This window comes from Python bivittatus, unplaced genomic scaffold (genome assembly GCF_059951505.1).
Source record: "Python bivittatus isolate LINGU-HERP-01145 unplaced genomic scaffold, Pbiv_v1 ctg000370_np1212, whole genome shotgun sequence".
In the NCBI taxonomy this organism is placed as follows: domain Eukaryota; kingdom Metazoa; phylum Chordata; class Lepidosauria; order Squamata; family Pythonidae; genus Python; species Python bivittatus.
The window spans coordinates 3,502,598-3,530,268 of record NW_028277062.1 but is presented as its reverse complement, the minus strand read 5'-3'; the positions used below and the strand labels follow the sequence as shown (position 1 = coordinate 3,530,268).

Sequence of the window (27,671 nt, the reverse complement as noted above, 5' to 3'; positions counted from 1 at the left end):
AATAGGGCCTCTAACCCGCGGATCAGAGGGAGGGAGGAGAGCCGCCGGACGCTCGCTTAGCCACGCCTCCCGCTCCAGCACTTCCGGCGCACTTGAGGCTCGACTGGAGGCGGGGACGGAAGTGCGTGCGCCAGGCGCGGCGGGCTTCCGGCGCGGAGAGCGAGGCGAGCGCGCCGCCGAGGCAGCAGCGGGTCGGATCCTGCGGCGGCGTCCCTGCCCGCCTGGCGCGGCCGGTGAGCGGCGCGGCGGCCTCGCCTCCCCGTCCCGCCCGCGGCGGCGCCCGGCCCTCCTGGCCCGGCGCCCTCTCGCGGGCCCCGGCGTTGCCCCGGCGGCCGCGGGCGCTGGGACTCGTAGTGGGGCGCGTGCGGCGCGCGGTCCTCTTTCCCTGCCTGGGGTGGGCGCCGGGAGCCCCGAGCCTCGTCCGCGCCCGCCCTCGCCCTCCGCGGCCGGCAGGGCCCAGCCGCCCGCCCGCCCGCCGGGCTCCCGGCTTGAGGGCCGCCTGGCGGGCTTTTGCTGCGGGGCCGGCGCGGCTTTTTTTGAAGCTTCCCAGCGCTAAGCCCTGGCATCTCCTGGTAGCCCCTCACCCAGGGACAAGCGGACCATTTCCTGGTAGTCCCCTGGGCGGCGGGTGGCCCCCCATTATCAGTGGGCGGCGGGCGGAGCCCTTTGCTCGGGCTGCCCCCGCCCTGCCTCGCGGTCCTCGCGCAGGAGGGCGCTTGGTTTACGTGGATGCAGCTCTGGGGCCCGTTGTTGCAGCGCAAGGCCAGCTGCATCTTAGTGCTCGTGCACAGGTTTCCTCTGCTCTTTGCAGGTTGTGCATCCGTCCCTCCCCCAGGAACGGACGGCCCAGCTGACCCCCCGGAGACAGTCGCCCGGGTTCCTCTGCTTACCTGTTTCTGTCCTCCCTCCCGTTCTGTAGATGGTCTTTGCCCAGCACGATGGGGGACAGCGATGATGAATACGATCGCAGGCGCAGGGACAAATTCCGACGTGAGAGGAGCGACTACGATCGCTCTCGAGAGCGTGATGACAGGCGCCGAGATGACTGGAGTGACAGGTGTGCCCTGGGGAGTACGGGTAGTCCTCACTTAACGACCACAATAAGGGCAGGAAAATTGGTTGTCAAGCAGGGCAGTTGTTAAGTGAGTCACCATGTGACCGGACCTGATTTTACGACCATTTATTTGGTCGTTAAGGAAATCCAGCTTCCCCGTGCCGGAATTCACTTAACAACCGTGTGATTCACTTAATGACTGTTGTAATCACCTGACCATGGGGGTGGTGCAACAATTTGCAACAATCATAAGTGCATGTACAGGTCGTAAAGCACTTTTTCCGAGGCCGTTGTAACTTTGAACCATCGTTAAACAAATGGTCATTGAGCGAGGACTATCTGTAGAGAAAAAGACAGGCAACAGACTGAAAGCTGTTCTTTGCCTTTCGGGTCATTGGATAATCTTGAAATAGTTTTGGTCTTCAGTCTGGAAAGTAGTAGGAATGTTTCTGGGGTTTGCTAGTAAACAGTTCTGCATAAAGTAATGCGCTGACGCTTTTGTGCATAAGTATTGGAGAATTGAAATCGGTTGAGTTTGAATGCTCCTCACATAAATAAATGAATAAAGTTATCTCTGTTCTGCGTGTTGCCAAAAGGGGTATTAGCAGGAGTGTTGCTCCCTAATTCATAACCTGTTGTGTTTGTCCAGATTGGGGGCGTTGAGGATCTTCCCCCAATTTGGGAAGGGGAGCTAGAAAACAGGGTTTGTCTGTCTGTGCTATAGCTCTGGAAATGTGAATGGCTTTTAGAAAGCGAATCAAAACAAACTCTTTCGGAAGGGCATTCGATTTCTGAAGTTGCTGAGGATGGCCACCTCCGGGAGTTATTTTCTTATAATTGCAGGGAATGTTTTTATGTCATTTTTATGGTTTTAAGGCTTCTGCATGTATCAGGCTAGAAGGAATCCAGCGGAATTAGCAGGATACAAATACTGAAATAAATCTATTTCTTCCCCTAGGGAGTGGGACCGAGGCCGAGAACGCCGGAGCCGAGGTGAATACCGTGATTATGACCGGAGCAGGCGGGAGCGGTTCTCCCCCCCTCGTCACGAGCTGAGTCCGCCACAGAAACGCATGAGACGCGATTGGTGGGTTCTCTCGCTGCGTCTTCTTGTGCTATTTTGTGTTGGGCGGGTTTTGGGTTCTGGCTCCCCGCAGGAACTGTACCAAGGAGCTGAGCGTCGGCTCTGTAGGCTTAGTCGGTTGCGAGCATCACACCTCTGAATAGGGAGGTGCTTTCTGAGGATGCTAGAAAGGATTAAGGTGGGTTTTATTTTTGCTTTTCCAGGGATGAGCACACGGCAGATCCCTATCACACTGGCTATGAGATGCCTTACAGCGGGGTCTCCACTGGTCCATCGTACGGGCCTCCGCAGCCTTGGGCACACCCCGAGATGCACGTGACGCAGCATCACATCCTCCCCATCCAAGCCAGGTAAGCAGATTCTTGGAGCCCTTCTCTGCCCGCTTCTTCTTTTGCTAAAACAGTCTCTTTGCTGTTTCTGGGGCACTGAAGGCAGTTCAAAATAGGAAAGTTGCGTACCCCTTCTTATCCGGAGTCCATATCCGCAAGCTGAGAACTCTGCGGTCATGGATGCTTTAAGGATGTTCTTGAGAGCCAGAGGAGGCAGTTTGATTGCCAAATCCGGTTGTCTTATTTTAAGGCCGGTCGGCTGCCGGAGGTAGTTACCTAAGATAGTAACCCTTGCTCATCTGCTGGATTCTTCTGAAAGAAAACGAGGAGGCACCAAAAATGATCTTTGAGAAAGGGAATTCTCCAAAAGACGGGGCAACCACTGAAAAGCTTCTATGCCTTAGAGTCTGCAGCTGAACTCTTCCTTTTGCAGTTTCGGTTTTCCTATTGAGTATTTAGAGCTCCCTTTTCAGTTTTATTGCTCTTGCGTCAGGGCTTGGCTGGAGAGGTTCTAGCACCAAATGAGGAAGACGGTTCTTTGGGGGTTCGATTCTTGTTGCTTTTAAATAGCATTTGACCTTGCATTTTTAGTTGTACGTTTTGGGTAATTTTTTTAGTTTAAGCGAGATATAGATACATAAGTACAACGGCTTTTTAGATACTGTTTCAATTTTCCTAAACATTACGTTTTTCTTGCTTGGGAGTTTTTAACCATCGCTCTATCGTAATGTGTTTGTTCTTAATTGCTTGTGAATTCTTCGTTTGGGTACCGTCAGGGTGAATCTCGACGTATAAAACAACTGAAAGAAGGTGGTTGTTCCAAGCTAAGTTCCTGCTCTTCTTCCTCCAGGCTGGGGAATATTGCGGAAGTGGACTTGGGTATTGCTCCCCCCGTCATGAAGAGCTTTAAGGAGTTCCTCCTCTCCTTGGATGACTCCGTTGACGAGACGGAAGCCGTGAAGCGCTACAACGACTACAAGCTAGACTTCCGTCGCCAGCAGATGCAGGACTTCTTCCTAGCCCACAAGGATGAAGAGTGGTACGTCTCTCGTGGGCTGGGCTGCCCACCTTGGAGAGGAGGCTGGGGGGGAGGCTGGGATTTTCCCAGGCACCTGTGGCTTGCTGCAGACGATAAACCAAACACGGAGCCTTTCAGGCAAAACGAATCAGGCGTTGGTCGCTTCTGGTTTTAGACACGGAGAGTTGCTAGTTCTCTAAGCAGGTGGGGCCGTTTAGGGTTATTTGCTGATTTGTTTACTGGGGTTCAGTGCCATGCCAGTCGTAACTGGCTCTGAGCAGCAAACGTACCCAGGTAATTGGGTTAAAAGCAACACGTGTAAGAAATGCATACGCATGTAACAAGCATCACCGACAACCGGTCCCGTTCAGTACTCCCCCCACTGACAGCATCTCATACTGCAAAGGATCGCCTGAAAAGGCAGGCCTTAAGCTGCTTGTTGGAAACTCAGGAGAGGAGAGGCCTTTCTAGGCACTTGGGTCCTCAGATGATGCATTTGGTATATAAAGACCAGCAAAGTTAGCAACCAGTGCATGGCGAGTTTCCCTCTTTATGGAAGAGAGACGTTTTTCTCTCTGGTAGCTTGGGAGTTGTGATCTGAAATGTCCTTGCAAGCTGAAGAAGATCTACCCTGAACGGAAAGACTTGCATTAGAGTGCACATCCACACTAACCAATTTACGCGGTGAAAGATAGGCCCTCGGCCCTTGGTCAGCGTGGGCGTTTTCTTATAAAGGCAGCGATGGAAACTGGCCAATTAAAGTCAGTGAATCAGTAAGTTGTAAACGTTCAGGGCGCTCCCCTGAATCTCATCCAGAAACTCCCTCGCTGCCAGGGCTGGGTTGGAGGGAAACAGCTGCTTGCCCACCAGAGGCCCTGCCAAGCGCCACCTGCTGGCCAAGCGAACCCAGCCAGTTTGGATCTCCGCTTCCTGTCCATCGTCTGCCCAGCTGGGAATAGTTTTTCACATCCAGGCTGAGTTAGCCACGTTTAACTTAACTCTTGAATTCTGTACTTTTTTGCAGCGCCAAACCTGCCTGTATCTATTGAGTAGCAAGTGCTCCTGAATTTAGCTCACCTTACTTCCATGCAGCTTTGGAATGTCTCTTAGGCCAACCTCTTAAGGCTGCCAGTATATACGCATTTTAAAGTTGTTTTTTGGCAACCAGGAGAACTGGGGAAGACAAAACCCAATGGATGAGCGGGCCGGGGGGCTTTGGGTGCCTTCGAGTCAGTGTTAACTCTCCTGGCAAATAGCCCCTGCAGTTTTCTTGGCAAGATTTCAGAAGTGGCTTGCCATTGCCTGCTTCCTAGGGCTGAGAGGGAGTGACCGGCCCAAGGCCACCCAGCCGGCTTTGTGCCTAAGGCAGGACTAGAACTCGGGTCTCCCAGTTTCTAGCCTGGTGCCTTAGTCACGACACCAAACCGGCTTGATAGATAAGGTGGCCCACCATTCTATCTTGTTTACCATTTCTGTACGTTCTGCCTCCGTGTCCACGTAGCAGTGAGAATAACAGATGACCCTTCACAGAAAAAGCTTAAAGGTGGCACCGGGAATTCTGTACAACGGCGTATTCATAGCTGGGGAAAAACAGGCGGAATTGTTAACTAGGATAGCCTTGTATGGCTTCTCAGCCTTAGTCCCCCAGGGGAAGGGAGGCCTGAGAATGAGAACCACAGGAACTCCGCTCAGACCTCACCCCCCACACGCTCCTCAATAAAAAGAGAGTGCTTAGATGGAAACGGATTAACGGTGTGAACATGCAGAATTAGTTTTCTGTAGAGTTTTGCCAGCACCGGAGCTTTACCAGTATCATTTCCTAAGCTCTTGGGTCGCTGATAGAGGCTCTCAAATCTTTTTTCTCAGTTCAGATTAAGGGTCAGGCAAACAATGGTTATTCAGAGCAGCTGTTAAAATGCGACATTCTTGTCCTGCCAACGTTCCACGGAAAAATTAAACAGGCAACTTGTTTTCCAGCCCGAAGCCTGGGACGTGCTTTCTTGTGCCCGAGCTCCGTGCTGCTATTTTCCCCTTTGAAGCTCTTGGGGTCACTTGGGGGGCGGGGGGCGGCAGTGGCAGCCGCTGGGATGCACATGACCTCAGCAGGGGGCAGCTGCAGAGGGGGGCTTGGGCTGGAAAACAGCAGCCCAGAATTTGAGCGCTCCGGCGCGCTTCCCAGCCCACCATAAATCTCATGCTGAGAACATTTTTCCAGCCCTGGAACTGATGATTGGATTGCCGGGGTGGGAGTGCCGCCACTGCCACACTTTGCACATCAGGGTACCAAAGTTAATCCTGCGGGCTGAGGAAGGGGGGGGGCGAAAGGACAAGTAGGGAGGTGGGTAAGGCTTGGCCCCACCAAAGTTGCGGGTCCTTTGCCCCGGAAGTGGAACAAGAGAGGGCTGAAAGGGCGGATGGCCCACGTGGTAGCTTTTCCATATTCTGTGGGGTATCTGATGTACCTGTGTCTCTCTTCATTTTAACCACTTTTGATTTCCTTGATAGATTTTTCATTTTCTTTTGTTTTCTTTTGGATGTTAATTGTAATAACACAGCCTTTTCTCCCCTCCTCCCACGAACCTCTCGCAGGAGACTCCAAAATTCAACCGTCCTCAGCCGGGAGAATCCATAAATAAATCAAACAAACCCAAGAGCCTTGAATATGTTTTTTTTTTCCTTCCTCTCTCTGCTGGTAGTGGTGATTTTTTCCTTCGTAGCTTACGCAGACAGGGCCTTCACTGTGCACAATGCAGTGATTAGCTGAATGTGAGTCCGTAGGATGTAGACAGCTCAGGTAATGCAGGCCGGCTCCTCTTTTTGAAGTCCTGCATCCCAGCACGAGAGAGAGAGAGAGAGAGAGAGAGAAAGAGAGATTCCAATGTTGCTAAATCCTGGTGGTTTTTCTTAAAATCCGCCGAAGAAAACTCTCTTCGCATGGAAGGCTCGCAGTGTGACTCCCTCAGTGTATGTATGACGTGTTCTGTCTTCTTAAATCAGAGCTGAGAGAAAGAAAAAATTCTAAGGGCTTATTTTCTGTTTGCGAGGTAAAGCTGTAGAAAGCGTGCTTTGGATTTGTTGTGTCCACTTTGCCCCTCCCTTCCCACTGCTTTTCCCCTTGCCTGCTGCTTCCACAGCCCACCGCCCAGCGCCTCCCCATAAGGTTTGGCGCCCGGGCCCAGCAAGGCCCCCCCCAACCTGCAGGGGGAGCAAGCCCACCGCGCAAGCGGGCCGTTCCCACACGCTTCCGCCGGGGGGACGGAGCACCAGCAAGGCTCTGGTGACCCTTCCGAGGAGGCCGGGGAAGCCGGACGGGCGCTGGGGCAGGAACGATGGTGGGCCGGGCCAGCTTCTCCGTGCCCGGGGAGTTTGGAGGAGAGAAGAGGCGCCAGGGCTGGGGGCAAGGCCAGGTGGGGGTGGGGAGCGGTAGGGCCTCACAAGCCAGGATTAGAAAGTTGAAGCTGACGCAGCACAGCAGGAGGCCCAGCTCCAGCCTAGGGACGCTTCGTGGGGCGAGGGGAGGGGTGCGATGCGCTTCCTCTCCCCAGAAGGCTGCTTTCGCACAGGGTGAGCAGCACGTGGTCACCCACTGGTGATGGGAGGCAGCTCTCACCATCCCTCCCCAGAGGCCAGGTTGGGTGGGGATGATGGGAGCTGGCATCTCAAACCTCTGGAGGAGCGCGCGTGGCCCAGGCCTGATCCAGGTGGAGCTCTGGGGCTCATCAGAGGAGGCAGCAAGCAGCTGCCTTCGAAGACCTAAAGAGGAGGTGATACCCCCGGCTGCGCCCGCTGGCAGGAGAGGCGTCAGGGGCCCCAAGACCTGCAAGTGACAGTTGGGTTGTTACCAGGATTTTTGAGACCCTCAGAGCATCCAGCACCCGCCTGCCTTTGGCTGGTCCTTTTAATGGAAGGTTTTCAGGCCACCCCAAGGCCCCCTTCTCCCTGCCAGTTCCTTCCCTAGCTTTGCATGTGTGGATGGTGCCCGAGGGGCAGGGCTCCCAGTTCCTCTCTGGCTAAGGCCTCCTCCCTCCCCCTTCTTTGTCTGTTTCTGCCCCCCTTCCCTCCTCGCTTGGCTCCCGTCTAGGTTCCGGTCCAAGTATCACCCGGAAGAAGCCGGGCGGAGGAAGCAGGAGGCCCAGAATGCTCTCCAGAACCGGCTCAGCGTCTTCCTCTACTTGATGGACAGTGGCTGGTTTGAGGGCTTGCAGCTGGACATTGACAAGGCCAGCGCCATCATCAAGGTCCTGGATGCCGGTAGGCTTGGTTTCTTCCCTAAAGAGGCGGCTGGCGGGCTGCGCCTGGGGCCGCGCATGGTTCGGAGGGCTCAGGAGGGGGGCCACAGCAGCGCTTTTTGATGGTTGGCCCGCTTTTGGTGGCCGAGGGCCACGCTTCACATTTGGGAGACGCCGGAGTCTGCGGTGGTGGAGGAGAATCCAGATTGGGATGGGGCAGAGGTCAGGTTCCTTGAGTCCCCGGGGCTCGGGGGGAGTGTTGGGGGTCAGGTTTAAAGCTGTGTTGGGCCCATCTTGGAGAATACGTGGCTCTCCTGGATCCCGGTCTGATTCAAGCCTTGCTTCCTCAGCTGTCATTAAGATGGAAGGGGGGACGGACCATGATTTGAAGATCCTGGATCAGGAGGAGGAGGAGGAGCGGCAGGAGAAGGCAGAGCCAGGGAAGAAGGAGGAGAACCGGCTGCCAGAGCAGGACCGGAAAGTCTCCGAGAAGGAGGAGAAGAAAGAGGAGGCCAAGAAGGCCAAGGTTGGCACCGGTGGGAGCTGGACCGGCAGCCCCCGCGCCTTCCGCTCGCCAAGCACAAGCCCAATCTCTGATGCGCAGCCGCCTCTGTTCCAGACTGTCGACGAGGAAGCTGCAGAGGAGAAGGCGAAGAAGGCCTTGGAAGAAGAGGAGAAGAGGGCGGACAAGAAGGAGGAGCCGGACAAGGACGCAAAGAAGGTGCGTGGGGAGGGGTCCCACCCCTCTGCGTGGGCTCCTGATGGACCTGCCGTCAGGTCAACTGGGGGGGGTGCAAGGGAGAGAAGCAGAAGAGGGAGGCCTTATGGGGTGGGGGAGTGGCAGGAATGTGGGGACACACACGCACCCCCCAAGTGTTGTCCAGCAGAGAGGTGGGCTGGTAGCAGCTTGGATTTTGGAGCAGGTTTCAGACCAACATTACCATCGGGGGGGGAGGGGTTTGCCGCCAAGAAGCTTGAGGGTCCGCAGCCCCTGTGTCGTTCTTGGCAGACCAGCCACAAGCACAAGCGGAAGCGCAGCGGGAACGACAGCTATGACGAGGGCAGTGTTTCGGAGTCCGACACCGATTCAGAAAGCGGGCGCCCGCAAGGGGAGGACAAGGAAGGTGAGGAGGGGCTCTCGGGGCGGCCACCCAGTCCCAGCCTTTGCGGGAGGCCTGGCCTTAAGGCGGCTGCTTCTGTGTGGCCGGCAGACAAGAAGCCCAAGGAGGAGCAGACTGCCCCGAAGGATGGGGAGGGGTCTCCCAAAGGCAAGGAGAAAGATGGGGAGGCCAAGCCGCGCGCGCTGCACAAGACCTGCTCTCTCTTCGTGCGCAACATCGCCCCCAACATCCCCCAGGCAGAGATTGTGGCGGTGAGTGTGGCCCTGTGGGAGAAGAGGCCTGGGGAGGCAGGTGGGACGGCACACAGCGGGCAGTGGGGTTTGGGGGTCCGTCTGAACACGCGCACCCTCTTTGCTTCCTCAGTTCTGCAAAAGATACCCCGGCTTTATGAGAGTGGCTCTTTCAGACCCTCAGCCAGAAAGGAGGTAATGGTCATCTCCCCCACCCCCATTTTTAATTTCTGGGCAGGCTTTGTTGAAGCAGCGACGCCGTGCAGAAATTAATTCTTTCAAGGCTACCTCTGCTCGTTTCAGAAATCCAGCCCAGCGGAGAAGCAGCAACTGGCTCGGCTGCCCACATTTGCTGGATTGTTGCCTGGGGTCTAGAACGGGGCCTTTGGGGGTGCTGTTCCGGGAGGAAAGGGCAGCGCAGGCCCAGCCTGTTGCAGCGGGGGGAGCGGGAGGGACTTGCGTCTCTGGCTGCTGGCCGCACAGTAGAACTTCCCAAGAGTCACGGAGCTGACCGGTCGTTTTCTCATCTCCAGGTTTTTCAGAAGGGGCTGGGTGACGTTTGATCGGAGCGTCAACATCAAGGAAATCTGCTGGAACCTCCAGAACATTCGGGTAAAGGAGAGGGGACGGGGGGTGCCGAGCACGTGGCTGCTGGCTCTCCTGACTGGGCGTTCGGAATCATGCTTGCCTTCCCCGCTTTTCCCCGATGGACAGAGAAGGGAATGAGGTCTGGGGTAGGTCAAGAAGATGCCCCACAGGCCTCCCGTGCATGTGGGGAGGGGGTTGGCAGCCTTAACTGTCCATTCCCACGTTCTCCCCTTCCAGCTGCGAGACTGCGAACTGAGCCCCGGGGTCAACCGAGATCTCACACGCCGGGTCCGCAACATCAACGGCATTACGCAGCACAAGCAGATCTTGCGCAACGACATCAAGCTGGCGGCCAAGCTGATCCACGCCATGGATGACCGCACCCAGTTGTGGGGGGCCGGAGAGGCCCAGCTGCCCTCTGAGGTTTCGGTGAGTAAGGGGCTGCTGACAGAGCCAGCTCTTGGAGTTGCTGGCCTGGGCTTCCAAGGGCAAAGCAGGAGTTGGTGCTTTGAAGGAAGGGCCTTGACAGTCATCCCTGGGCAATGACAGTGACTCTAGCCATGGTGAGGGGCTGCGGTTGTGAGGTTGTGACAGCTGTAGCGGGGCAGAAGTCCCGGAGGATGGGGCCGCCCCTAACCCCTGTGTTCCCCCCACAGAACTTGCCTTCCCAGAATCCCATCCTGAAGAACATCACCGACTACCTGATCGAAGAGGTCAGCGCGGAAGAGGAAGAGCTGCTTGGCAGAAGCGGGGAGCCGTCGGAAGAGCCCCCCAAAGAGGGGAACCCGGCTGAGATCACGGTGGAGAGAGACGAGAAGCTCGTCAAGGTGAGCCCTGCGAAAAGGCTGCTCTGCAGGGGCAGACTTCCTTTTCTCCCGAGGGGTAGGTGGCTGGCCCTCAGCCAGCGAGCTGAGACTCTCCCTCTGGGGCAGTGCAGGTGCTGGACAAGCTGCTTCTGTACCTGCGCATCGTTCACTCGGTGGACTATTACAACACCTCTGAGTACCTCAACGAGGACGAGATGCCCAACCGCTGCGGGATCATCCACGTGCGAGGGCCGATACCTCCCAATCGCGTCACTCACAGGGAAGGTGCGTTGCGTGTCCGTGTTCGAGAGCGCTGGATTCCGTGCTGTGGCCCCAGGGATGTGTGCATTCGTTCTGTTGCTGCTTTAGGAGGGGGTGTCTCGTTCTGCCAAAGGGTGGGGAGGGGGAGGGGGCTGTAGAACCCGGCCCGTGTTTTTGTCTGAAAGACCCTCTGCCTCGCTGGCGGCCAGCCCAGACGGTGTCTTCAGCCAAGAGGGAACCGGGGTCTGAGCCTTGGCGTCTTTCGGATGGGGAAGGCCGACCCTCCCGGCTCTTCCGCCCAGTGGGTTGTGTGGCGCAGTGTTTGGGTTTGGGGGTGAAACCGACTCTTAGCTTCCTCAGACCAGTCCCCAGTCACTCTAGCCCCTGGTCAGAGTGACCTGTCTGAGGAAAGAGGAACAGCGGGATCTGGGAGGACTCTGGACTGCAGGACGGATGGCCCCTTTTGATCCCCTGCTTCAGTGGCTGAGTGGCAGAAGACTTTTGAGGAGAAACTGATGCCCCTGTTCAGCGTCCGGGAGTCCCTCTCGGAGGAGGAAGCTCTCAAGATGGGCAAGAAGGATCCCGAGCAGGAAGTGGAAAAGTTTGTCACCGCCAACACCCAGGAGCTGGGGAAGGACAAGTGGCAGTGCCCGCTCAGCGGAAAGAAGTTCAAGGTGCGCCTTTCCCGCCCCCTTTCCCCCAGGATTGGGGCCTGTCTGACTGGCAAGGAGGCCTGGTTCCTGACCCCCTCTCCACTGCCAGGGCCCCGAGTTTGTGCGCAAGCACATCTTCAACAAGCACGCAGAGAAGATCGAGGAGGTGAAGAAAGAGGTGGCCTTCTTCAACAACTTCCTCATGGACGCCAAGAGGCCGGCCCTGCCCGAGCTCAAGCTGAACCAGCCGCCAGTCCCCGGACAGGGTGAGCGAGGAGGAAGGAGGGGGTCGGGTCCCTGTCAGAGCCTTGGGGGGAGGGAGACCCGGCCTCCAGACCTCTCCAGCAAGCCCGCAGCTGGACAATGCAGCCGCTCCCTCGCCACGTGCTGCAGACCAGGACGGTGGCCAGGAGCAGGCGTGAGAAAACGGCCCGCTACGTCCGGCTGCTCCCCCCACCTTCGGTCCCTCTGTCTCCGGTTCACTTTTCCGTCCCAAACGGAGGCTTTGGCACCCTCCGCCTGCTGCTGGTCCTCTCCCGAGGGTCCAATGGCTTCCTTGCTCTTCCTCTGCCCTCCTCAGGCCTGGCGCCAGGGTTACCCTACCCACCGCAGGCCCCCCAGGGACTGATGCCCTATGGACAGCCGCGCCCGCCCATCCTGGGATACGGAGGTACGTTGGGTATCTCTCCTCCCGGCGGTTCCTGGGCAGCGAAGGCAGGGCTGGTCCCTCGGAGGTGCTGGGGCCTGCAGGCTGCCTGGTCCTCCCACCCGGGAGGGTGCTCCTGGCGTCCTCCGGAGAGGCTGGGCTCCCCATCCAGGGCCCCTGCAGTGCCACCCAGCCCATTGAGGGCCCTGAGCTGGGGAGGGCTGGGGGTGGGCTGGGGACCCCAAGGTCCGATCTGCAGATGTGTATTGCTTGGTGGAAAGACGGGTCTGCAGTCTCCATATATTATTGGCTGAGTCCAGAGGAGGCCACGGGCACCTTGAGCATCTGCCTCTCTCATGGGCCCCCCCTTGGCCTCTTCCAGGTGGTCCTCCATATCCTCCTGCTCCATATGCCGCCGGGAGGGGCAACTATGACACCTTTCGCGGGCAGGCCGGATACCTGAATAAACCACGGAACAGGTAGCCAGACAAGCCTTTCTGTACGTGGGGCTGGGCCGCCTCTCCTGAGTCCCAGACCGGAGGGGAGGGGGAAGGGCAGGGCAGGGCAGGCCCCTTGCCCACCTGTGGCCTCTCTTTAGGATGGTTCGAGGGGACCCGCGTGCCATTGTAGAGTACCGAGACCTGGATGCTCCCGAGGATGTTGACTTCTTCTGAGCCCCACCAAGTTGGCTTCAAGTCCCCCCCCAGCTTTTTTTTTAAGGACGCTGCATCCTGCTTGCCCTCCCTGTGTGTGTGAAGCCACCGCCTCCCCCAGTTCTGGGCCCATGTTTTTGACACGTCTACTGATTTTATGTGTTTAGTTGTAATTGGATTTCAATAAACCCCCTGAACACCGTTTTCCAGTCTCAGTGCTGTTCTCTCACCACATCCTAGCAAAGTGCAGGTGGCGGCGCTTGGGACAGCCCCCTGGCCTCTCCCTCTCCCCACAGGGTGCTGACCAGCGACGCCTTGAGCCCTTGGGAAGTTTGCCACTGAGCTGGTGCGGCTGTGCGCCTCTCACGTGTGGAATTTGGACTAAGAATTGCAGATGTCCCCCTTCCCTGGGGGCACTGGAGCATCTGGGCATTTTCCTTGCTTGCTCGTACATGATGGTCTGGAGGCCTATGAGTACTTGCCTGCGTGCACACACATGCATACACACTTACACTTGCCTGGGAGACCTTTTAATAACAGAATACGGTGAACTGCTTGAACAGGCTTTGAGAAACTGAGGCTCGGGGGGCAAGAGCTTGAAGCTCTACTGAGGAAGAGCCAAACGGCAAGGGCAACGGCGTCGTCATCAAGGGGCGCCTTTCCTGGACTCCAAGATGGAAGCGCAGGCTGCTGGCTCGAAATCTCGTCTGAGTCAAGAAAGGGGTGTTGGTGGGCAGAACTCTCGGCTGTTTTCACTCGGGCCTCCCCTCGACGGAGGCGCGGAGCTCCTGCCAGACTTGCTCCATCCTCTCCATGGGGATGCTGTGGACGACCAGGGACTGCTGGTAGATGGTGAGGTGGTCCTGCGCGGGCTCCCAGGCCCGGAAGTGCCCGCTGTGCTGGTGGGGGAGCTCGGCGGCCAAGGCCAAGAGGCCCCAGTAGGCGCCGCTGAGGGGGAAGGTAGGGAGCTGGGCCGAGGCCCGGTAGAGGGCGGGCAGGGCAGGGCCGGGCACGACAAAGCCCTCTTCCGAGGCAAAGTGGGGGTAGCGGCCCGAGGGGAACAGGAGGAGGGGGACGGCGTCCCGCCCGATCCGCTTCACGGCAGGGTGGAACTGGATGTTGCCATGGATGAAGTGGGAGGCGTTGGGCGTCTGCCGGAGGAACCCGGTCAGGGCTGCTGCGTTCACAAACACCCCGTCCTCTCCTGCAAGGCAAGGCCGCTGGCTTGGGGCTGCCGTTTCCCAGGCGCTCCCGTTCCTAAACCTCTGGATGTGCTGCAGACCCGGCGCAAAGAAGGAAGCGGGTTCTGCCGCCCGGGCCTCTGTCCCCACCCCCCACCCTTCTTCGGGGGGGACGGGACGGTGCCAGCCTACCAGCTGTGCCCTCCGAAGGGGCTGCCAGGACTGCGGGAAAAAATAGGGAAATGCACGAAGCGTCGACCGTCAGCGGCCGTTTTTTTTCCGCCTTTGCCCCTCGCGGGTGGGCACACGTTTACTTAGATTGAGAAGAACAAAGCTGGGGCCGCTTCCGTAATTCTGGCAGGTAGAAATGCGCCCTCCCTGCGGGTTCTCCTGGAGGGCGGGCACGGGAGCCCACTCGTGCTGCTCCCCCAGCTGCCCGGGGGAGGCTTACCTCTGAAGACGTAGGCCGCTCGCTGGCAGTGCTGGTGGACCCACCGAAGGAGGCAGCGCTCCTTGAGGGACAGGTTGTGGTGAGACTCTGCAAAATCCCACATCAGGATGTCGCCGAAGGTGCGGCTCTCCTGCTCCACCAGCTGGGCGTGCTTGTCGCTGGACGCTGCCCCCAGGAGAAACAGGGGCTGCAGCCAGAAGCCCCCCACCTCCGCCGGCCGGGCCCAGGTGCGGCGCAGGGCGGCCCTCCTGCTGCCGGAGGCCGGGTGGGATTTGATGGCCAGGAGGAGCAGCGGGGCCCTGGCGGGGCCCTGGCACAAGGAGTCCCTGGCGATCACTTCCTGGCACTGGTAGTGCTGCAGGTGGGGGTAAAGGGCTTCGTAGACACTCCAGTTGAAGTGGAAGGTGAAGGTGCCGTCAGTCAGGGTGGCGGCGGCGGGTGCTGGCTGGGGAAGGTCTTTGTTCCTCAAGGCGGAGATGACCAGCAGCACAACTGCTACGCCCAGGCAGTACCACCTCGAGATGAAGAGACGGGTGAGCCTAAGAAACAAAGCCCAGTTAGTCCAAGGGGGTCGATGCAAATGCTGAAGGGGAGCTGAGCCCCCTTCCTGACGCTGCCTTGCCACAGACGCTCTACCCTCCGGCGGCGCCACCCGCGCTCGGCACCCAGGGGCACCTTGGCTCCAGCGTTTGAGAGGTGGTGGGCGGTCACTGGCAGACCTGTGGCCCTGCTGAGTCCATCAGCACCCTGCAGAGTGACCAGTGCAGCCCTCGTCTCGAGCCCACATCCTGCAAATACATTTCTGTGCATCGTGGTTCGGTTGCATAAATCTTGGTTTGAACACAGAGAAAGGACAAACTTTCCAGAGTTTTTGTGAGCTGACACAGCGTGGTCACTGAGCAAGCAAAGCATCATTTATAAAAATGACAATTCCGATTATTGACAGAGCAACGGTTAAATGGTGATTTTTTGTTTTATTTTGCAGCATTTATAGCCTGCCCCAAGGCAAATGAACTCTGGGTGGGCTACAGCAATCTCCAAAGAAGTGTGCTAAAAATACAGGCAGATAACAGCAAAACTCAGCAATGAAAAAGGGATACAGCCAAGGTCCCGTTCAGTCATGCAGAGGTCGAACCCCCATTGCCAAGCCCGGAGGCGGGTGTCCCCCCCTTAAATAGAGATGGGGCAGTTGTACCCGTCAGACCCGAGAGCCTACGAAAGCAGCTTTCGTAATAATAATTGATGTATCGCTGTGCCGAAAACAGGCTACCGACCACCAGCCCCACAGGAAACCCCACAAGCCCTTCGGTGGGAATGGGCCTTTTCCCAGGCCTTTGCAAGTGGAGACAAGGACGCCTTTCGGGCGCAGCTGCTTCTCCTGAACGTCCGAAGGAAACGACCCTCCGCCAAAAGGGACCCGGCCTGCCCCTGCCGCGGTCCTCCCCGCCCCTCCCCCGTGCAGCGGGCTGGGCCGGGGGGCCGAGGCGCGCCGTGGGGCTGCCCCCGCCTCGGCTCCAGGGGCCCCGTGCTGCGGACGCCGCCAGGCTTGGCTGGAGGCCGCAGGCCCTGGGGCCCCGGGGCCGGCGAGCGGGAAGTCAGCCGGGCCCGAAGGGACTCAGCGCGACCCACTTCTGAGGGAGCTGCCTCCCGAAGCGCCTCCGGGAAGCCATCTTTCCCCGGGAGAGCCCTCGCCCCCACGAAGATGGCCGCAGGCAGGCGCTGGCGGGCAGCCCGGCCTTGCCGAGCGGGGGCTCCGTGGATGGCCGGCACTGGCTGTTGCTGGGCAGAAAGGGGCCTGTGAAACTGAGGGAAAAGGAGGGAGGCCCAGGACTGACAGGCCGGCTCTGCGGGCCGACTGGTGAACTGTTGCGACCTCGTGGCGAGCGCGCCCCAAAGGCAGCCTCCCAGGCTCTGGCAGTGGCACGATCGTGGCGCCCCCCTCGTACACTGGGGGGTGGGCAAGGTGCTCTGCGCGTGTGCGATTGGCATCAAGCCTTGGCCCGTCGTGTGGCTTCTCCCTGTTCGAGCCTCGCCCCCGGGAGAGCCCTCGCCCCCACGAAGATGGCCGCAGGCAGGCGCTGGCGGGCAGCCCGGCCTTGCCGAGCGGGGGGCTCTGTCATCCCTCATCCAGCGCCGACGCCTGGCACCCTGGACCAACTACGGCGACGCCCCAGAAAGGGCCAATGTTCTGCCTCGCTGGCCTTGCCCTTCTTGGCCTAGCTTCAGCCAAAGGTGCCCGAGCGCTGGGCTGGCCCGTTTCCCCCAGGCCGGGCTGGATTCCTGCCGCTTTGGGGCTGCCCTGGAAGGGGGCTACGCTGGAGGAGCAGCCCCTCAGCCGGGGGCAAGGGCTAGTTCCTGTCCTTGTTGGCAACCGTTTGCAGCGGGGCCGTCAGACCAGCAGCAGTGGTGGGATTCACGGCGCATGGCTGCTTGCACGTGAGGAGGGAAAGGCCTTCACCGAGCCCAGCCTGAGATCTGTTTCTGGAAGAATGTGGCCGCCCCCATGGCCGATCCCTGAGTGGACCGGGACAGCCTCTGCCCTCCGGGGGGGGCTGGGGGTGAAGAGGAAGGGCCCCTGGAGAAGGCAGGCAAGCCAGCCTCAACCTCCCAGGCCCTTGGGGGGTCTGATTCCAGGAATCCCTGGCCCCTCGGAAGAGTTGGGGTGCCAAACCCCACCTCTGCAAGGGCTGCCCCCTGCAGACCCTCTGGATCCCGCCGCCCCACGCTGCTTCCAGGGTCAGCCCCCGGACTCCTGCCTGCCTTCGGGCCTGGGCACCCAGGAGCCTCTCTTAGCTGTAGGAGGCTGAGCAGAGGAGGCAGGTGGGGTCTGCCCCCACTCCCCCAGAGCCCTTTCCCTCCCTCACGGACGCAGGGCATCCGGATGCTCTTGGCGCCCTCTGGCACGCACCACTCGAAGCTCTGGTGCTGCAAAGATTGAGGTGCCCCCTTGAACTGCCCTCCTGGAAGCGGGTGCAGGGTCTGCAGGGAAGGGCGGGGGTCGCGCTGCCAAAATACCCCCCAGTTGTGGAAGGCTGAGCCGCCCTATTCAATTTCCTCCTTGCGGAGAAAGGCCCCTCTGCACTGATCCGCCTCGTGGCCCTTCCCAAACCAGAAACGCAGCTTCTACGGACTGAGGGAGAAAGACAGAGCGCAAAGAAGTGGCTGCATTGCCCAGGATGGCACTGCTCGTTTTTATGTCCCCTGCATGAGGACGATGCCTCTTCCGGTCTCCGTGAGAGGGCATTTCCCCAGCCGAGCGAGGGAGAACGTGAGCTGGCACTCCTGTTGCCAGTCCTGCCCGGCTCGCGTCGTGGTGCCCCCCGCTCCGAGCCACGTGGGGAGTGGACCAGCCCTCCGGCCAAGGCACCTCGGCCCAACGGGCCCCCGAGGACCTGGGGCATCCGCTTGCTGGGTGGGAGCCGGGGGGGGAGGCCTGGTCCGCCCGCAAGCCTCAGGAGGGGGTCCTGGGGTCCTGCTGGAGGCTCTCGAGTTCCTTCCACACCTCCTCGATCCTCTCCATGGAGAGCCCGTGGACGGTCACGGACTCCTGGTACGCCGAGAGGACATCCTTGGGGATGCCCCAGACGCGGAAGGCCCCGTCGTGCCGGTGGGGGATCCTGGCCGCCAGCGTCAGGAAGCCCAGGTAGACGTCGTCGAGGGGGAAGACGGGCAGCTCTAGGGAGGCCTGGTAGAGGGCGGCCAGCACCGGCCTGGACATGATGAACCCTCCTCCGGAGGCGAAGTTGGGGTAGTGGTCCTTCGGGTAGAAGTCCCGCGAGACGGTGTACTTGCCCCTCCGCATGACCGCTGAGTGGAACTGGATGTTGCCATGTATGAAGTGGGAGGCGTTGGGCGTCCGGTGGAGGTATTCGGTCAGGACCTTGGGGTTCACAAAAAGGTCGTCGTCCCCTAAAAGACAGCGTGGCATTGACACCTGTGGAACGTCGCGAGATGCATTCGTCCTCAGGCAGGTTCAGCTCAGCCTTTCCCAGCCGTTGGGATGACAGCTGCCCTTCCCAAAAGACCGGCATCCAGTTGGAGTTTTGGGCCCCGGAGCCCAGACCGGCTGGGTGGGAGGGTCAAAAAGTCAAGGTGGGAGTCTGCCCCCTTTTTACAGGAGTCGCAGGTTGAAAAGGGCGGGACTTCTATCGCCAGGTGCATCCACCATCTTGACTTTCTGGACACCCGCCAGTGGATGCCCAGTAAAATCCCAACTTCTACAAGGGGGCCGTCCAGCCTTTCCCCCCAAGTGAAAGCCCGCCCTCCACCATAGAGCCATGGGTCCCACTGTTAGGGCTGAAAAACTCCTAATGGTTAGTGGGAATCTACCCTTCTGTGACCGAAATCCATTATTCTAAATCTTGCACTCTGACTTTCTGACGGCTTTCAGGTATTTGAAAAGGACAATCAGATTCCCCTCGTTCTTCTCTTCTCCGGGTTAAATGTACCCTCAGCTTCTCCATCTCTTTTTTGAGGACTTGGGGTCTAGCCCACCCCCCACCCCACCCCCATCATCCCTGCTGCCATCCTCTGCGTCTGTTCCAGTTTCTCTCAACTCCTCTTCGGCTGTGATGCCCAGAACGGGACGTGGCGTTTAAGCAGGGGCCTGACCACGGAAAAAGGGGTGCCAGGTGTGCGTTGGCTTTAGAAATGGCCGAGGAGCACAAGACATGGTGGCTGATGCACGCCGGATAATTGAGAAAGCTAAAGAATACCAAAAGGGAGACGAGATGTGCTTCGTTGATCATAGAAGGGCCTCTGATCGGGTCGATCGGGTCAAGCTGTGGAATGTGCTCAGAAAAATGGGAATCCCAGAACGTCTCATCGTATTAATGAGAAAAGTATATAAAGGTCGGGAAGCCACAGAAGATGGCAAAAAGACTGGCTCCAGGTTGGCAAAGGAGTGCGAGAAGGCTGCCTACGCTCCCCTCATTTATTCGACCTCTATGTTGAATACATATTAGGGGAGCTAGAGTGGAAGAAGATGAGTGGGGTTTTAAGGCTGGAGGAAGAAACAGCAATAGCCCGTACTATGCTGATGAGGCTGCCCTCGTGGCTGAAAATGCAAAGGATCTGCGAGCTCGAGTAATAAGAGTGAAGGAGCACAGTGAAGAATGGGGAAAAGATTAACTATGGCAAAGATCGAACTAACGGCAACAGGCACAACAACCAGCCTTAGAACTGACAGTGAAGGTATCAAAGTGGTAGAGAGCTTCTGCCTACTGTTGGTCAGTACCTATGGTACTGTTGATCAACCATCAACAATAAAGGAGCAAGCAGTCAAGAAACACGCCGCAGAGGAGCCCTTGACAGAGCAGCCATGAAGGCCTGGGAAAAGATATTCAAACGCTGTGATGTGTCTGTACCTGCAAAGATCAGAATTGTGCAAGCCATGGTATTTCCTGTGACCTTCTATGGAAGCAAAAGTTGAAGGAATAGCAGACTAGGAAGAGTGTTGACGCTTTTGAACTTTGGCATTGGAGGAAAGTCCTCATAAGACCGTGGACAGCCAAGAAAACAAACCGTGTTAAAGGCAACACCAACTTAAAGGCACGTAATCAATCAATCAATCAATCAATCAATCAATCTAATCAAAACAAAATGAAGTGGAACAATTTCTCCTTGTGTTTGGAAATTCTACTTTGGTTGATTCAGGTACTATTTCTGAGCCAAATATTCTCCACCTGGCCAGCTGATGTTCCTAAGATAAGATATCTTATCTCTATTAATTTTCATATTGTTACTTTCAGCCCAGTTCTTCAACCTGCCAAGGTAGCTTGAAAACTATTTGTCCTCTAGTGTGTGAAGTATCCCACCCAATGTTATATTATTTGCAATTCCTTCCCTTCATCCATCCAACTCATTTGAAATGTAAATATTGAAAAGCCAAGAACCAGAACACCCCTTGAAGTGCCATGCCCTTCAGTTGCCAGGCCACCCTCTTCCTTGGCTATCGGGCCATTTCCCCGTTTCCTCTAAATGTCCTCCTCGGCTTCCAGACCTTCCTGGCTTTGGGGGCAGCCAGGCTGGCCTCCTCCGCTGCCCTCCAGTTTTCTCCTTGTTGCCACGGCTTCCGAGGGGGCTCTTCGCCTCTCCTCCTTAGGAGCTCCTGCCTTTTCTGAGCAACTTCTTAGCACTGGTCCGAGCTTATGTATCCCCACTTTTCTGAGTTCAACGTGTTGCGTTTCCTGGCCCTGCTCTTCCCGTGACTCTACCTTCGGTCCGAAGTCCTCACGTGGGATGGCAAACCAGTCCTTTTATTTACAGGAAGGGAGACAAGCACCCCCACAACTGGTCTGCCCCATGCAACAGCAGCCCCCCCCCCCCAAGGTTCCAGTGGAGAGAGATCGGAGGAGGCTGGAGCCCCTTTTCCGACTAAGCCATTTGATTCGAGGCAGAAGCTCTCGTGAGGAGCAGCAGCAGCAGCTCCCTTCATGGGGTGCCTGGAGGGGCTGGGCTGGTGGGGGGTTTAAACTGGGGTGGGGGAAGGGAGGGGGAGACAAGTCGGTTGGCAGATGCAGGTCCAGGTGAGGCAGCTCGTGAAAGCGCCTGCCTTTTAATCCAAATTGCTAGTCGGAAAAGATGCGCCCGGACCCCTCCCGACTTTGGTGGCTGCAGTCTGTCTGTCTGTCTGTCTGTCTGTCTGTCTGTCCAATTGATATGCCACCCATCTCCCCCGGGGGAATTTCTCCGAGGCAGATGTCTTGCCAGGGGTCTTGAGATCGGAGCACCGTCCTTCCTTTGCAGGGACCCCAAGACCCCGCCACCACCGCGCCCCAGCTGGAAGTGGCAAAGAAGGCCCTTCCCGGGTGAAGAACGCGGACCTTTCTCCAGCTGGTCGTTCTCCTGTTCCAGGGTTTGCTCCAGCGTAGCCAGATTCTTGCAAACACGCATGGGGTGCAACTGTCCCCCCCCTCCCCACTATGAATTGCATGTGGGTGGACAAAGGTAGCCGCCTCGTGGCAGCTGCCCAAATTCCTGCTCTCCGGAATCACCCAGATCTTGCGGGAGGGGAGCCGTGTGAGTCTCGGGTAGCCAGAAACCAGGAGGTGCCCGGGAGCCGCTTCTCCGACTAAGGCATTTGATCCGGAGGCAGGAGCTTTGATGAGTTGCAGCAGCTCCCTTCATCGGGTGCCTGGAGGGGCTGGGCTGGTGGGGGACTTAAATTGGGGGGAGGCGGGGCAAGCGGGGCAAAGGAGGTTGGCATGCAGGTGCGAGGCAGCCTAGGAGAGCCCCTTGGCCCTCGCGGTCTCGCTCTGCGTCCATGAAGGGAGGTGCCGCAGCTGGACAAGGGGCTGCCAGAGCCTTCCTGATCTTGGGCTCCCGGAGACGCACGTGGCTCTCCTGCCACGAGGTCCGCAGCCGAGAGAGAGAAGGCTGCTACCCCAGAGGCGCCTGCTGGCTCTCCTTAAAGGCGTCGGCTTCACACAAGGTGCCCAACCCAAGTTCCCCTTAAGAAGAACGCCCGCCCTTTCCCCCAGGTCTGCCCCTTCCCTGCGTTCCTTAACTCAGGTTTACGTTCACAGATGCTGACGCTGCAGTGATTTAATGTCCTTAGTCATCTGCGTTGCATTTGATCACAATTCCCCTCTAACCTGTTTCTTTAAGAGTAAGGTATTGTGCAAAAGTGTTGCAAGAAAAGTGTACCTTTTCCCTCTTTCTCTCTTGCGTATACGCTCAGTCAGCCCCTTTATCACATTCAAAGGAGGTATGACTGAGTAAACCCTTGCTGGGTTCAGACAACCCGTTAAGTCCCAAGGTGAACCCTAACCCAGCTCCACGGGTGGCGTGAAGGCGGGTTCTGGGTCCTCCTGCACTTAGCTGGGCGCAGAGAGCATGGACGGGCCCCGGCTGCGCAGCTCCTCGTCCGCCTACCTTTGAAGACGTAGGCCGCTCGCTGGCAGTGCTGGTGGACCCACCGAAGGAAGCAGCGCTCCTTGAGGGACAGGTTGTGGTGAGACTCTGCAAAATCCCACATCAGGATGTCGCCGAAGGTGTGGCTCTCCAGTCCTACCAGCTCAGCGTCCTTGTCGCTGGACGCTGCCCCCAGGAGAAACAGGGGCTGCAGCCAGAAGCCCCCCACCTCCGCCGGCCGGGCCCAGGTGCGGCGCAGGGCGGCCCTCTTGCTGCCGGAGGCCGGGTGGGATTTGATGGCCAGGAGGAGCAGCGGGGCCCTGGCGGGGCCCTGGCACAAGGCGTCCCTGGCGATCACTTCCTGGCACTGGTAGCGCTGCAGGTGGGGGAAGTGGGCTTCGTAGAGGCTGTGGTTGAGGAGGAAGGTGGAGGTGCCGTCGGTCAGGGTGGTGGTGCGGCTGTCCTTGGCGACGGCAGGGGTGCCGGGGACCAGCTGCCGCCTGTGCAAGCTCAGGTACAAGACGACCGAGGCCAGGCTCACCAGCGCCAGCCCCCCAGACTGGTAGCTCCTGCGCATTGTGAGTTGGGGGAACCTGGTGGGAGCCAAAGGCGTCGATTAACAGAGAGAGGGGCCAGCCCAAGCTCCACCCGGGCAAAGTCCCGGAGCCCCCTGCTCCTCCAGGGCCGGGCTCTGCTCTCCCACCCCTTCAAAGCAGGTCTTCTGCTCCCTCCGAGACCCTTCTGCCTCACCTGGGCGGGTGGGGCGACTCCAGGGAAGGGCTCCTTCTATTGGCTGGCTGGTCAGGGCTCCCCACCTCCCCTCCTTGCTGCTTCCGCCACGTATCTGGAGACCGTGCCCGGCTGCCAAGGGAGGCAGCCGCACCTCAGGCATCTTCCACCCATCCAGAGGAGGCAGCTGGGAGGTGCTCCGACAGACTTCAGCCTCCCCCACCCTTTCCCCAGAGCAGCTTCCTGGCCACCGATGGCAGGACCTGGCAGGTCTCCGGAGAGGAAGCCGTTCCGGGGCCTGAGAGCCCTGCGAGGCGAGGAGTGGCACTGGGAGTGGCGCTGACCCTCGCTGCGGACAAAGGGACGTGGCGGCCACGGCCTTTCTCAGGTGGAGAAGCTCCTCTCCGGACTCTTGCAGAACTGGGGCTGCAACCCTCCATCTCGCCCGGCAGTTAATCCCCCCCATCTGTCCAAAGGGCTTGACCGGGAAAAGAGAGCCAGGAGGAGAGCCAGCAGTTCGGCAGCCTCCCTCCCCCCGGGGCCCTCCGGCGTTATGGCCCTGCCAGACTGGTCAGCCCAGAATCGCCAGGACACCTTGGGAAGGCAGTCCCGGAGGGGTGCTGCCAGCAGTGGGCAGCCAGTGTCTCCACCTGGGCGAGGCCGATCCCAGGACCCCCGCCCGCCTGCCCGCACCCGCCGCCAGCCTCCCGGGCCCTGGGGCTCGCCCCCCGTCCCAAGCAGAGGGCGCTTCCAAGGTCCAGGCTCTGCTCGGCTCAGGTGGCGGCTTCCCCCCTGGGGGAAAGCGAGTTTGCCAGCTGGGCTCTGCTGGGCTTCCCTTGCCGTGAGCCCTGGATTCCCTCTCACCGTGTCTCGTGTCTGGTCCCTTGGACTGCTGGCTGTTTTGGATTCCTGGTCTCGACCTGAGCCGAGCCTGTGACTGTGCTGGCAGCTGCTGTTGTGAGATCCAGGTAAAAGGGACTCTTTTCTTCCAGCGCTCCAGCTGACCCTGCCTATCGCTGCAGCGTGGCAGGCACTGGGCTTGCTATCTCGGGGGCCGGCAGCAACCGGTGTCAGCACAGAAAATCCAGCTGTGTTGGGGGTCAACTCTGGGAGATTCCCTGCCAGTCGGCAGGCCAGCAGGAGAGGTCTCGCAGCGGGAGGTCACGAGCCGTTCGGCTGTCTGTGCAGGGGAGCTCCCCTGCCCGCTCCGTGGCTGGGCACAAAGTGCAGAGAGGGCTCGTGTTGGCCTTCTGTCCGGTTGGCTTTGCCCGAAGAGCCAAGGTTGTCCAGGAAAAATGGGGAGTGGCCTTCCGAGCAGCGTCTCTGGGCAGGAGGCTTTGGAGCCCCAGAAACCTTCCCCAGGTGGGTCTGCAGCCACGGGTTCGGATTAAGCACAGCTGCCGTTATGATTGCTGGGAGAGAAGTCAAGCCACCGTTCACCCGATCATTAGGAGTTCACTGATGAGGCATTAGTTTACTGTAAAAAACTCAAATTTCAGTTTACTAAGGTTGCTTTGTCTGAGGGTGGTGAACTGTGTGATTCTTCGGAAGGAGCTCAACTCCTGGGTCACTTCTCCTCTGTCGCCCAGGATGTGGCTTGCTCACAGCCACGGAGGGGCAAGGTGGCCGGCTGACCTGGGGACAGGTGAATGGGAAAGACCTCTTCCTCCCTCGGCACCCTCCTAGGGCCAGGGATGACGGGGCTCGTCACCAAGCCCGACCCGTCCACAGGCTCCAGGTAGCGAGATGCCAGCCGCGCACACAGCCAGTCCCTCTGGCACAGAGTCCTCCACCCTTGCGCATTTCCAGGAAAACAGAACCCTCCTTTTGACCGGGAAAAGCTCACGGGCCGGGATGTCCTCCCTAGCAGGGAAGCTGACCGGCCACTCCTCCTCAGCCCGGCCTCATCTTCCAGCCACAGTTCTGGGGATAAAATGAAGCGGATCCCCACATAAACCATCTACCTGGAGCTCTGGGGAGAGAAGCAGGACGTAGATCAAAAAATAAGTTAATGGAGACTGTCCCAGGATGGCATGTCCTGCAGAAAGAAGAACTGGGCAAGAAACAGGATTGCACATGAAATGAATGGACACAATTCATGCCCAGCTGAGCCAAGAGGGAACCTGGGCAGCCATTATCTTCAAGAGGATGGCCTTGAAAGACAAGCAGGGGAAATCCTTGCGGGCTGATAATTCAGTTTCTTATCAAACCAGTTTAGCAACAAAAGCTTGGGGCTAAGACTGGACAGTGAGATTTTGTATCTTTCTTCATAATCCCAGGACAAGAAACCAGAGGCTGAAAGTACGAGGAAGCAGACTGTGGCCAGACACCAGTGAGCATGTCCTGCCGCATCCATGCTCCGTCGGCCTCGGGAGGCCCCGGATTCCCCTTTGCGGGCAGTTTTGAACAGGAGGGAGAAATTGTGCTGGATTGAAGTTGACATACCTGGGACTAATCGGAGGGTGAATTGGGCCCACAAATCCTCTGAATATTTGTGGAACAAGTACCAGAAAAATAAACTCTAGTTTATCATCTGCAGGGGCACCGGGCTGGAAAAAGCTACAGCGCTTTGAAACCATTTGTTTGCTCAAGGAAGAGGCGGAGGGTCTCCTGACTGTTTTTCAAGGCTAGATGTCTGGAATCGCAGGAATAAGGGCTGGGTCCCGCAGGGTCTCCCTCTGCGCACGGCTCGTGAAGCTCAAGCCTATGCCAGGGATGACTCTGGCGCCGCCCCGCCTGGCATCCGGCCGCGATCCACGCGGCCAAGGCTGTTGCAGCCTCGCGGGAGCTGCAGGTGCAAGACACGAAAAGACACCAAGGTGGGAAGCTGCCCGGAGGACTTCCTGCCTTTGCTTCGACGGGAGAGGAGAGGCCGTTAACGGAGCACCTCGGGAAGGCGCCTGCGTCTGGGCAGGAGAAAAGGCGGACTCAGCCGTACTGTAAGTCCTCGGGAGGAGGACCCTGGGAGAGATGACGGAAGGTGACGCGCTTATACCAGTGTTGTCCAAACTTGGCCACTTTAAGATGAGTGGACTTCAACTCCCAGAATTCCCCAGCCAGCCATGCTGGGAGTTGAAGTCCACTCATCTTAAAGTGGCCAAGTTTGGACAACACTGGCTTATACAAAATTAAGACTGTTTATTGGGCCCCGTCTATGAACTGTGGTTGAAACACGATACGGAGACCGAGCAAATCAAGAACAGCGTGAGAAAAACGGATGCAGAACTTCCAAGAAGTAATTACAGCGGAACAACAGTCCACAAAACGCAACCCAAGCTACAATTTGAGGGAAAATTGGTAAAGGTGTTTTATAGATGGCATATAGCTCCTTCAGCGATTGCCAAGATGGACAAGTCACGCAATAACAAATGCTGGAAATGCCGTAATCAAGAAGGAACATCCTGCCACGTGCGGTGGTCTTGCAAAGAGAGTATTGGCAGGAAGCACACCAAAATACTCCAACGTTTTTGAAAATGAAATTTGAATTGAGACCACAACATTTGTATTAACGTTGCGGCGTAATTCCGGAGAGTATACATGAGAAGTGCCACAATTTGCTGAGATACCCGTTGACAGCAGCAAGAGCCGCTTTGACCCAACGTCGGAAGAGCGAAACTTTGCCTACAAGACGAGGCTGGGAGAACGAGGTCCGAGAATACGCAGCGATGCAAAACTGGTTACGTCTATTCCTAACAGAAGTGATGGAATAGAAGAATTAGATCCAAGCAGGAACGGTTGGCTCCCCCACGTACGACGCATTACGCAGCAAGGCAAGTTCAGACGTTTAGAAAACGGCTTCTAAGAAAAACTTGGGTTATCTCCCTCGGTTAAGCTGAATTCCCTTACCTGAAGTTCTACCCAGCTGAGGCCGTCACTCCATTCCAACCTCCCATCAAGCCCCGATTTTCATAGGAGAAAGATATCAATTGCTCCAAAGAAGGTTTAGAGAGAAGTGCATCAGGTGTTCCAGTGGAAGCTGAGATGCAAGGAATTAAATATATAATTGTTGGACTGTGTGTTGCAAACGAAGACAAGGAAGAATGTTTAAACGTTTTGTGGAGCAACTGATATCTCAAGATCCAGGAAACAAAACTTGCTTCTTTGCCCTCAACTGTAAGGCAACAGCACTGAGGATGGGCAGCGTGGCTTTCCTCAGTGCGGCTTTACCACAGGAAGCATCAAGTGTGGACCGTGGTGGCTGCCACACCAACTGTTTAAGATGTCGAATATCTCCATGAGCCAGAAAATGAATAAAGCTACACCAGTTCAGTATTACCTGTCTGTGTCTGCACCTGCAATTCTGGGCTTCGTGAGACGCTGGAGAAATTATGCCATAATTGTGTCACCGAATTTCTTGCTTGCTGCTGAACGTTCAGACTTTCAGTGTCCTTTGATGGAGTATTTTGTGAGAAATCACTCAGTTTACAAGTGCAAATGTTAACAAGCTGAAAGTTCTTACTAAAGGTGATTTGGATATGTAAAGCCTCCCTTTAATTCCTTTTACGTAAATAATGTGCCCCAAATTTGAGGGACAGATTTCTATCTGACCTCACCCCCCTCTGTTAGGAGCTGCAAGGGGAAAGAGGAGCAGTACAGTTGCCATCATGCGACGATGCTTGCAAAGATGTGGCTAAAGTAACCGTTTGTCAGAATCCTCGCAAGATTTTAGAATAGATTATTAGATGGCTAGTTTAAAAAAAAAATGGTTTTTTACATGCTGCGGTTCTGCCATTGTAAAAGGGGGCTGGGGAAGTAGGAATGAGAAACCGTTTAAAGCAGATGGC

At 57.6% G+C, this 27,671-nt stretch overlaps 3 protein-coding genes across 4 annotated transcripts; 1 reads left to right on the top strand and 2 right to left on the bottom strand.

The window, feature by feature from the left end:
- Window positions 1–74: 74 nt before the first annotated feature.
- SRRT (serrate, RNA effector molecule) lies at window positions 75–12,876 on the top strand. The gene is made up of 20 exons (XM_088142068.1): window positions 75–233; window positions 920–1,057; window positions 2,013–2,141; window positions 2,342–2,488; window positions 3,318–3,506; window positions 7,567–7,736; window positions 8,065–8,240; window positions 8,334–8,435; window positions 8,724–8,838; window positions 8,926–9,086; window positions 9,199–9,260; window positions 9,599–9,677; window positions 9,891–10,082; window positions 10,310–10,480; window positions 10,591–10,744; window positions 11,201–11,394; window positions 11,483–11,639; window positions 11,954–12,043; window positions 12,402–12,498; window positions 12,618–12,876. Exons 2-20 carry the CDS (start codon window positions 939–941, stop codon window positions 12,691–12,693), a joined length of 2,580 nt encoding a protein of 859 aa, XP_087998194.1. The 5' UTR covers window positions 75–233; window positions 920–938; the 3' UTR covers window positions 12,694–12,876.
- Window positions 12,877–13,008: 132 nt separating this feature from the next.
- On the bottom strand, window positions 13,009–16,424 carry LOC112542604 (acetylgalactosaminyl-O-glycosyl-glycoprotein beta-1,3-N-acetylglucosaminyltransferase-like). Its single transcript, XM_088141992.1, has 4 exons — window positions 16,362–16,424; window positions 15,812–16,107; window positions 14,305–14,843; window positions 13,009–13,876 (listed from the first exon to the last, which is right to left on the bottom strand). Exons 1-4 carry the CDS (start codon window positions 16,422–16,424, stop codon window positions 13,425–13,427), a joined length of 1,350 nt encoding a protein of 449 aa, XP_087998118.1. The 3' UTR covers window positions 13,009–13,424.
- Window positions 15,762–23,868, bottom strand: LOC148215834 (acetylgalactosaminyl-O-glycosyl-glycoprotein beta-1,3-N-acetylglucosaminyltransferase-like). 2 transcript variants are annotated; one of them, XM_088142135.1, is made up of 3 exons: window positions 23,752–23,868; window positions 22,180–22,751; window positions 15,762–18,213 (listed from the first exon to the last, which is right to left on the bottom strand). In XM_088142135.1, the coding sequence occupies exons 2-3, from the start codon at window positions 22,733–22,735 to the stop codon at window positions 17,756–17,758; spliced, it is 1,014 nt and encodes a 337-aa protein (XP_087998261.1). In that variant the 5' UTR covers window positions 22,736–22,751; window positions 23,752–23,868; the 3' UTR covers window positions 15,762–17,755. The 2 variants fall into 2 exon arrangements, with proteins under 2 accessions (XP_087998261.1, XP_087998263.1); XM_088142137.1 differs by lacking the exon at window positions 23,752–23,868 and adding an exon at window positions 22,909–23,578.
- Between the last annotated feature and the right edge of the window lie 3,803 nt (window positions 23,869–27,671).